Source organism: Miniopterus schreibersii (assembly GCF_964146895.1).
Source record: "Miniopterus schreibersii genome assembly, chromosome: 4".
In the NCBI taxonomy this organism is placed as follows: Eukaryota; Metazoa; Chordata; class Mammalia; order Chiroptera; family Miniopteridae; genus Miniopterus; species Miniopterus schreibersii.
Window position 1 is genome coordinate 99189123 of NC_138105.1, and position 9531 is coordinate 99198653.

General features: G+C 45.8%; 1 protein-coding gene across 5 annotated transcripts; it reads left to right on the forward strand.

Moving 5' to 3' along the window:
• Nucleotides 1-879: 879 nt before the first annotated feature.
• On the forward strand, nt 880-8919 carry ZDHHC4 (zDHHC palmitoyltransferase 4). Of its 5 annotated transcripts, none has more exons than XM_081135532.1 (9): nt 891-963; nt 1417-1607; nt 1966-2080; nt 2182-2305; nt 3332-3405; nt 3871-4049; nt 5576-5701; nt 6845-7089; nt 8565-8919. In XM_081135532.1, the coding sequence occupies exons 4-9, from the start codon at nt 2189-2191 to the stop codon at nt 8853-8855; spliced, it is 1032 nt and encodes a 343-aa protein (XP_080991658.1). In that variant the 5' UTR covers nt 891-963; nt 1417-1607; nt 1966-2080; nt 2182-2188; the 3' UTR covers nt 8856-8919. The 5 variants fall into 5 exon arrangements, with proteins under 5 accessions (XP_080991656.1, XP_080991658.1, XP_080991659.1 ...); XM_081135533.1 differs by having other exon boundaries at nt 1417-1581; XM_081135530.1 differs by lacking the exon at nt 1966-2080 and having other exon boundaries at nt 880-963.
• The last annotated feature ends 612 nt before the right edge of the window (nt 8920-9531 follow it).

Genomic DNA, 9531 nt, shown 5'->3' on the forward strand with positions numbered 1-9531 from the left:
TCCCGCAGGCCCCCAGGCGGGGCGAGCCCGCACCCCCAGCACGTGCTGACCGGGAATGGAGCCCCCATCTCCTGGATACCAGGCCGCTGCTCAACCGCTGAGCCACGCCCGGCCCGCACATCTTCTGTGTATCCAAGTTCACGAAGGTCTCGCATACAATGTAGCAGAAGGTGCCCAGCTCAGTAAGTCTTTGTTTAAAAGAAAAAAGCTTTTCCTTTTGGGGTAGGGCAGCAAAACCAGACAGGAAAAGAGTTTCAGGCCAGCGTTTGGAGATCAGACATTCCCCCCTCAAAGGGAGGACGGGCCTGGCTCCCCGAGGCAGGTTTTCAGAGGCGTCAGGAATAGACCGGCCTCGGCGGATTCAGAGGCGCTCAGAGCAGAGGAACCGCCACAGGGGACCTCGCGGGGCTAAGTTTGGAAGCAGCTCTTCCCACTGCTCACCCCGGGGTCAACTACCATCAAACGGCTTTCCTTCTAATCCTCCAGGCTTGTCCTGGGCAAAGCTCCGAGCTGCTCCGAGACGGCGGGAGCGCCATCCCCACGGCGGACAGCAAGGCCGCCGCCCCGCGCGGAGGCGCCGCGGGGACCCCTGGCGGGCCTGCCCCGGGCTGCCCCGGGCCCCTTCTCGGCCCCACCCAGGCGCTGCGCGGCTCCGTCCTTCGCAGCACCGGCGTCCGCGCCCGCGCCAGGCCCAGGGCGGCCTTTCTGTAAGATTTTTGGAAACGCGCCGTGGAGCCCGACCTTCCAGCCGTCAGACTCCACCAGAGTCCGCAGGCGCGGAACTGGGAAACGAGGGCAACCCCTGCGGAGGCGGAACGCGAACCGCGGGACCCGCACTTCCGCAGGAAGTCGTCCCGGCCGCCGGCGTCGCGTGCTGACGCCACGGGTGCGACGGAAGTCAGGGGGCGCGTCCTGGAGGCGCCGCCGCGGTGCCCCAGGGGGGCTGGTCGGTCTCTCTAGGAGGTAAGGCGGCCTCACCTGGGCGCTCGGATACCCGGGGTGGCGCTGGGCCGTCCTTCTGGCAGTATGACCGCCCTTCTCACTTCCACCCCGCCCGGGGCCCGGGCACCCCCAGTGTCCCCTGTCCACCACCCCCCCCCCCCCCCCCCCCCCGCTCTAGGTTCCCGCTCCTGGGGAAGCTCCTGCGAGGCTCACCGGCCGTGACCCTAGGATAGAGTAGTTTCGGGGAGGCCTTTCTGCAGGGTCCCCAGCGTGGGCATCTCAGGGATAGGTATCCAAGGCTCCCCGCGTGTTTCTCCCCTATTAGCTTTTTCTTCAGAAGCCTTATAAACCCCGTTCAACCTGAGGGGTCTCAATATCCCCCGACTTCCAAATTCTTGTCCCCAGTGTATTCCTCCCCTGCCTCCCATTTCGTGAGTCGTCTTATGTGAGTGTTGCATTGATCTGTCTTTGCAGCCAGATTCAGCGGCCTGGAGGAACCATGTCTCCTGCAGCTGTGGGTGCCCCCTGCTGTTCCAGGCGCTTGCCTCTGCACAAGAGACGCCCTTTGAATTCTCTCTGAATGTTGGGAGTAGGAATGCCAGAGCTGCCTGCAGAGAAAGTTATCCAAACGAGGAACATGTAGGCGGAGGGCCTTGAGTCACCTCGTGAGAATTGCTGCTTTTTGTTTCCTCCGTCTTCTTCGCGTGGATAGTTTCTAGTTGGTTCTCTCCATTGGAAGTCTGGCCCAGAATCGTATTTACTGAGGCCAAAAGTAACCATCTCCAGTTTCTTAAATACATGCCTGTATTCATTCATCCCTTCTCAGCTTGAGCCTGGGCCCTTGACAGCTTCTAGGAGATGCTTGGTCCAATGGCGCTACCAACATATTCTTTTGGCTACATTCTGTGTTAATATCTGTGTGAATATTTATATTTAATGAAGTAGAAGAATGATTTGTTGCGGGGGGGAGGGAAGGTGGATGCATTTTGCATATTCATCTCCACTTTATTTTGGAATTTGCAGATAGGAGATGCCCCAAAGCAGATCACCATGGTTTGATTAGGGAATTTTGGAGGAGAAAGCGGGCTCAGGACATTCTGGGAGGCCCGATGGAAGAGGCAGTGTGTGCTTGAGGGCTGTGAGTTTTGTTTGGGGAGCCATTTAGGGAGTCGATGTATGAGAATATGAACTATGGGATGAATCTCTCAGTATAGTCACACTCTTTCTGTTTCTTTCTAGCCCCAGGATGGACTTTCTGGTTCTCTTCATGTTCTACTTGGCTTTAGTGCTGATTGGTGGTGTTATGATCTGCATCTGCTTAAAAACCCAGTACCTGAAAGGTGTGGTCAGAGGAGGCTCACAGGTAACAATGATGCTTGGACACCACTGGATTTTGAATATCACCAGTCTAAAAGGCTTCCAGTTTCCTGACAGAACAGAAAAGAGATGCCATCTTTATTCATTTGTTCACTTGTACTTTCATTTATGGCAGTTGTGGTATATTCCAAAGTCTCACTCTCTCTCGTTTTTTTTTTCTTATTGTTGAAAGTAATCTTGTATTGATGCTTTGAGAGAAAGTAGCATTCATAAGGTTGGCTAATTTTTTCTGGATTTGATGCCTGTAATTGGGCATGGATTTGAGCAGTGTCTGCCTGGAGGGGCCTCATGGGTGAAACTGGGTGATATAGAAGCAGAAAGCTGAGCATTGGACTGCCCACACTCCTTCAGGGATCAAAGTGAGCAAAATTGGGTTGAGGAGCTCTTGGGAAGGGGTTGACTTGGGAGGGTCCCGGGCTAATGGCCAGTAATCTGGAAGTGGATTTTGGGATTGAACCCAAGGCAGGGAAAGGAGTGACGTTCACATTAGCATTACCTGATTCAAGCATTACCTGATCCATCTACTCTGCTCACCTTCCTTTGCTTGAAGACCCTGACATGGTACCTTCTTTGATGTCAGGGTGGAAAATGGAGGAATTTGCCTCGAAGGCCAACTGAGGGAAGCCACCCTCTTTTTTTTTTTTTTAAATACGTTTTTCTTGATTTCAGAGAGAGTAAGGGAGAGGGAGAGAGAGATAGAAACATCAATGATGAGAGAGAGTCATTGATCAGCTGCCTCCTGCACACCCCCTAATGGAGGTCAAGCCTGAAACCCAGGCATGTGCCCTGACTGGGAATTGAACCATGACCTCCTGGTTCGTAGTTCGACGCTCAACCACTGAGCTACATGGTCTGGGCAAGCTACCCTCTTTATTCTCTCTTAAGTCTCTTCTCTGCCCATATGCAGAAACACAATATCATCAGTATTGTTAGCTGAATGTGAAGCATCTAATTCGGGGGGTGGGGCGGGATGAAAATTGAAATTGAATGTTTCTCTTTTTTTTTTTTTTAGATATTTTCTTATGTAATTCCAGAATGCCTTCAGAGAGCCATGCTAAGATTGCTTCATTACCTCTTCCATACACGGTACTTCTTTTCTGTTTGGGTTGTTAATTGTTGCTGTCCTGTAGCTTCAGGAAGCTCCCTGTGGTTCCCAGTGTGATACAGAGAAGGGTGCTGCAAAGGATCGAGACTCCTGGGTTCAGAACCTCTCCTCATAATCTGCCTTTTCTCTCTGGGGGTTGGCCATGTCTGCTCTTAAACAGAAGTATTTAAAGGGTAGGAAAATATTGATAACACATTTCCATAAAGAGAAATATATTCTGACCTGAGATCTCAGTTCCCAAGACAGATGGTGATGATAAGACAATATTTATTGAGTACTTACTAGGTGCTGGGCACCGTGCCAGGCGTTTCCCATAGCTTCTCACGTAACCCTTACTAGTACCTCAAGCCCAGAGGGAGTAGTTGGCCGCCGGTTACCTATCCTTAGTGCTGCATGATCTCCCTGTGGAGAGGCCCCGGGAACAAGCCGGTGCCCCTTCCTTTCAGGAACCACACCTTCATCGTGCTGCACCTCGCCTTGCAAGGGGCGGTTTACGCTGAATACACGTGGGAGATGCTTGGCTACTGTCAGGAGCTGGACTTCTCCCTGTCTTACCTTCTGCTGCCCTATCTGCTGCTGATTGCAAACCTGGTTTTTTTCACCCTGAGTTGTGTAACTGACCCTGGTAAGTTGAGGTTCAACTGTCAGCCTTACGAATAGTGCCGCATACAAGTAGTGATGCCTCAAAGGACTTTGTGAAAGATTTGATAGTGTTTGCACGATCTTTCCGTTTTGAGTGTTTTCAAATTTTTTTGTTCTTTGACCCATGGGCTATTTAGAACAGTTTAAAAATTTCCATATAAATTTTTTAGTTTAATTTTTTTGTTACTTCCACTTGATTGTGTTATATATAGAGCTTATGGTCTGTAGGATACAATTTCTTTTGAAAATTTTATTGATATTTGCGTTATGTCTGGGCGTGTGGTTTTTGTAAGTGTTCGACGTGTGCTTGAAAAGAATTTGTTCTGGGATACAGAGAACTGTATAAGTACGTTATATCAAGCTTGTTAATTATGTTTAAATCTTTTATATTTGCACTAATTTTTATAATAAAAACAAATTATGTTATCTCATTCTGATGGTAGATATGACAGAGTCCTTTTAAGTTTTTGTTTCACATATCCAAAGCTAGTGTCTGTGTGTGTGTCTATGTAAGTTATATATATAATCTTATTGGATCACTTATGTTTACAATTAGTATTGTCTCTTCCTAGAATCTCTTTTCAAACTATAATGAGCCTCTATCACTGGTGATTGCTTTCAAGGCTTTTTTGTCTGATATTAATATTATTATACTTTCCTTCTTTTGATTGATATTTGCTTGTTTTTCCTCCATTCTTTTACTTTTAACGTTTCTTGTCCTTGAATCATTAAATGTTGATCAGCTGCTGAACAGATAAGTAAAACGTAGAATGCCTATCCAATGGACTATTACTCAGCAAGAAGAAGGAATGAAGTACTCACACTTACACCTGCTACAGCATGGGGAAACCTTGAAAATATTATGTTAGTGAAAGAAGCCATATACAAAAGACCACATATTATATGATTCTATTTATATAAAGTATCCAGAAAAGGCAAATCCATGGAGACAGATGTATTGATTAGTGGTTGCCAGAAGTTAGGGGATTAGAGAGGAATGGGGAGTGACTGCTAAAGGATTTTTTTGGGGGGTGATATAAATGTTCTAAAATTGTGGTGTTGGTTGCACAAGCCTGTGGATATGCTAAAACCATTGAATTGTACATTTTAAATGGGTGAATTGTTTTTTTGTTTTTTTTTAAAATAGTATATCTTTATTGATTTCAGAGAGAGGAAGAGAGAGAAACATCAATGATAAGAGAGTCATTGATCGGCTGCCTCCTGCATCCCCCACCAGGGATCAAGCATGCAACCTGGGCACATGCCCTGACCAGGAATCGAACCAGGATCTCCTGGATCATAGGTCAATGGTCAATTGCTGAGCCACGCCTGACCAGGCTGGGTGAATTGTTTTTTTTAATGTATCTCAGTAAAGCTGTTACAAATTATAAAATGAATTATTTAAATATTAAATATGGCAGTTTTAATTGTGCTGTGTCAGGGCAGGTTTTGTGAATATCAAGTCCACTGCATTGCTTGAAACTGACTTTTGTCCTTAATGTTTTCCAGGTACCATAACAAAAGCAAACGAATCATTGTTTCTTCAAGTTTACGAATTCGATGAAGTGATGTTCCTAAGGAATGTGAGGTGCTCTACTTGTGATTTAAGGAAACCAGCACGATCCAAGCACTGCAGTAAGTGTGGCCCTGGCTGCCCCAGCTCTACCCTCTCACAGCAGACACTGGCTTTGTCCATAAGGGAATATTACAGAAGTTGAAAAGCAGGGCCATTTGACTCCTAGACATGGGCAACCCTTGCTGGTAGATGCTGGATAGTGGTTTCTTTCAGATGACAGGAGGTGAGGTCTTGTGTTCTTGTATAGTGCCCAACTCTCAGTCCTGGGCATGACAGCCCTTCCTTTGCCACGTGGCTGAGCATGCTGCCCCACAGATGTTTCTGCAGGGTATTGTGCCTGCAGATTTCAGTCCTGGCAGAGCCTGTTTATCTGGGGAGTTACCAACATTCTAGAGCCGTCCAACAAAAATATAATGTGAGCCGCTCGTATGATTTTAAATTTTCTAGTAGCCACCTTACAAAAGTAAAAAGAAATAGTTGAAATTAATTTTAATCATATAATTTATTCAACCAAGCATATCTATAATACTATTTTAACATGTAATCAATATTAAAAAATCATTCATGGGATAGTTTATAGTTTATAGTCTCTTTTTTCATTCTAAGTCTTTGAACCTGCTGTATATTTTATGTTTGTAGCACCTCTCATCCAGACACTAAATTTTCACTGGGAATACTGGATCTATATTCAGTTTTCATAAAACTTAAAGCTGGAAGATCAGATTCACTTACCCAAGCTATTCCAAACATTCTTAAAAGTTTTTTAGTAACTGAGTCAGTACCAAAATGTCATTTCCTTTAATAACTACATCTACATTGACATAATGGTTCAACTTTATCAGAAGAATTGATTTGACTTTAAAGCAAAAGCATTAGTTTTAAAACTGCCTACATTACATAAATTCACTCTTTTATCCTCTCACTGTTACATTGAACTCAAAAGGAATATTGTACAAATTGAAAAACTGTTATTGATGTCAACAAAGTACTCAAGTGTATCTCATAGCCGCATATCAAGTGCTCAGCACTCACATGTGGCTGGGTTCGTGGCTGCTGTTTTGGACACTGCAGTCCTAAAAGCTTGGTGACAGCAGCTGCCATTTCCCCAGCTTGTACTGCCAGTTTGTAGAAATGTCAGTAGGTGTGCGTGGTGTCATTGCCTCAAGGACCAACCCAGGGCTGTGCTCCCTGTTTCTGTGCAGGTGTGTGTAACCGGTGTGTACACCGTTTTGACCATCACTGTGTTTGGGTGAACAACTGCATCGGGGCCTGGAACGCCAGGTACTTCCTCATCTACCTCCTGACGTTGACAGCGTCAGCTGCCACCATGGCCATTGTAACCACTGTGTTTCTGGTCCGGTTGGTAGTGTTGTCAGACTTGTACCTGGGAACTTATGTTGATGACCTTGGACACTCCCAGGTTATTGACACCGTCTTTCTTATTCAGGTAATTGATTATTCATGTTGTGAGCTGTATGTTTCTCATTTCCAGTTTCAAAATTGGAAAAAGGACATTTGTTTTCCCAGTAAAAGCCATTATTTTTTTGTTTTTTTAAAATATTTTCTTCACTGATTTCAGAGAGAGGAAGGGAGAGGGAGAGAGATAGAAACAGTACTGATGAGAGAGAGTCATTGATGAGCTGCCTCCCACACGCCCCCCCCGGGGATCGAGCCCGCAACCCGGGCCTGTGCCCTGACCGGGAATTGAACCTCGATCTCCTAGATCATAGGTCGATGCTCAACTGCTGAGCCATGCTGGCCTGGCAAAGCCATTACTTTTTTAAAAAATTGATATATAATCTTTTAAATTTGGTAAATGATTCACATACCATAAAATTCACCCTTTTAGAGTATGCAATTCAGTGTATATATATATAATACATATAGGGTGTCTCAAAAATATGTATACACACTTTAACAGCTGATTTCTATTTTGAAAATGAAATGTATTTTAATCAACACTGCCTTTATAATTAAAGTGTTTTATAAAATCATTTTATTTTGCATTACTGTTGTACACCTTAAGCTTTCTCAGTGTTTTATGTCAATTATATCTCAAAGCTGGAGCAGCGGAAGAACATGTAAAACATCTTGAAAATAAAATTAAATGAAAACTTACACCCCTCTCCTTCCCTCCCAACACTTTCACTATCCAGAGGCCTTAGCTTTTGTAGTTTGGTGTGGGTATTTCAGGCTTTTTCCTACGTTTGCTATATTGCCATATGTGTCCACAGAGCCATTTTTGTGTTTGCACAAATAGGGTCCCATTGTGATCCCTGCCTCTTGTCTTTCTCACCGGGCAGTAAATTACCGGCATCTTTTCCGGATTAGTACATAGAAATTCCCTTCACTTTATTGGCTCCTTATTATTCCATTATTCCATACTCTGTCCAGAGTTTTATTCCTCCTCCTGGAGGGACATTTTGCTGTGTATTTTGGGAGAGGACTGTTAAAATCAGTGCCACTGTACAGTGCATACACCTGTGAGACTGATCTCTTCTGTCCATCTGACTCTGAATAATTATAAAGGCAGTGTTTATTAAAATACACTTCATTTTCAAAATGTAACAGAAATCAGCTGTTGAAGTGTGTATGTATATTTTGGGACACTGAGATCTACATGTATTTTATAAGTAGCTAACTGGTATAGCACCATCTCCTGGGCATCCTTCCCTTTTCCTTGTGTCTACACTTTGTTTTTCCCTTATTACACTCTTGCACATACTAGGATGTCTTCCTGGGCTGTTGGTTAGTGCTGTATGTGCTTCTCATTTGCGTTCAGTGGGTCAGATGTGCACGGAGGTGGGTGAGCTGGGCAGGCAGCTCTGACAGTCTCATGGACAGAACCAGGGCTGGCGGGTGCTGAGCCTTACTTGTGTCAGAGCCCAGCTGCCTAATGTACTTCTTCTTCTCTGCCCCCAGTACCTGTTTCTGACCTTCCCAAGGATTGTCTTCTTGCTGGGCTTTGTCATGGTGCTGAGCTTCCTCCTGGGCGGCTTCCTGTGCTTTGCTCTATACCTGGCTGCCACCAACCAGACTACGAACGAGTGGTGCAGAGGTGATCAAGCCTGGTGCCAGCGTTGTCCGCAAGTGGCCGGGGCCCCGTCAGCAGAGCCCCGGGTCTACCGGAACATTCACTCCCACGGACTTTGGAGCAACCTTGGAGAGATCTTTTTACCTGCCGCTACACATTTTGAGAGAAAGAAGAAATGAAAATGAGAAGAGTGTTATTGCTTTTTAAATATAGTGTACATTTATTTATGCCCATGGATACTTACTTTCTAAGCATTAGTTTTTCCTGTTTTCTGCTCTGTATTTATAAATCTGCTCTCAGTGGTTCAGGAAGGTAAGAGAAAAGTAGGATTTCCTGAGTGCCTGGGAGGAATTCCCCTCGCTCATCCTTGCTCTCTCGGGGGGTGGGAACAAGCTTCTCTGAAGTCCTGGTGACTTCCCAGAGGTTCCAGTTGACCTTGGCCTCCCACTAGACTTGGTTCCTGAACAGGAGGGGCCTCATGGCTGTGTCCCCTGATGTGTAGGAGGGTCTCAGCGACTTGGAGTTGTGCTGGCTGTGCCTTCTTGATTCCCTTCCCATTGCTCCCAGAGAAAGGCCTTGGTTTTTTTTCATTTCCTTAACCATGCCCAGCATCCTCACTCAGGCCTTGTACACAGGCAGGTTTCTCTTCTTGGGGCCTCCTGCTGGCCCTCTGCTGGCCTCTTGTGACCATGTTCAGGTCTTCTTGCCCTGTTTTTAAAGTCCAAACTAAACCCACGTGATTCAGTGCGGAGAAATGAATGCTGGAAAAGAGATTCATAGGAAGTGCTGCGGGCTTTTAGGGTGGGCGAATCTCTAGGAGCAGGGCACCTAAGAGTCCCATGGCCCGCCGAGGCC

Coding starts and splice junctions, on each gene's coding strand:
- ZDHHC4 (XM_081135529.1), top strand. CDS start 1,523: ATGTTGGGAGTAGGAATGCCAGAGCTGCCTGCAGAGAAAGTTATCCAA. Junction 1,582..2,181: donor GTTATCCAAACGAGGAACAT/GTAGGCGGAGGG, acceptor GTTTCTTTCTAG/CCCCAGGATGGACTTTCTGG. Junction 5,702..6,844: donor AGCACGATCCAAGCACTGCA/GTAAGTGTGGCC, acceptor GTTTCTGTGCAG/GTGTGTGTAACCGGTGTGTA.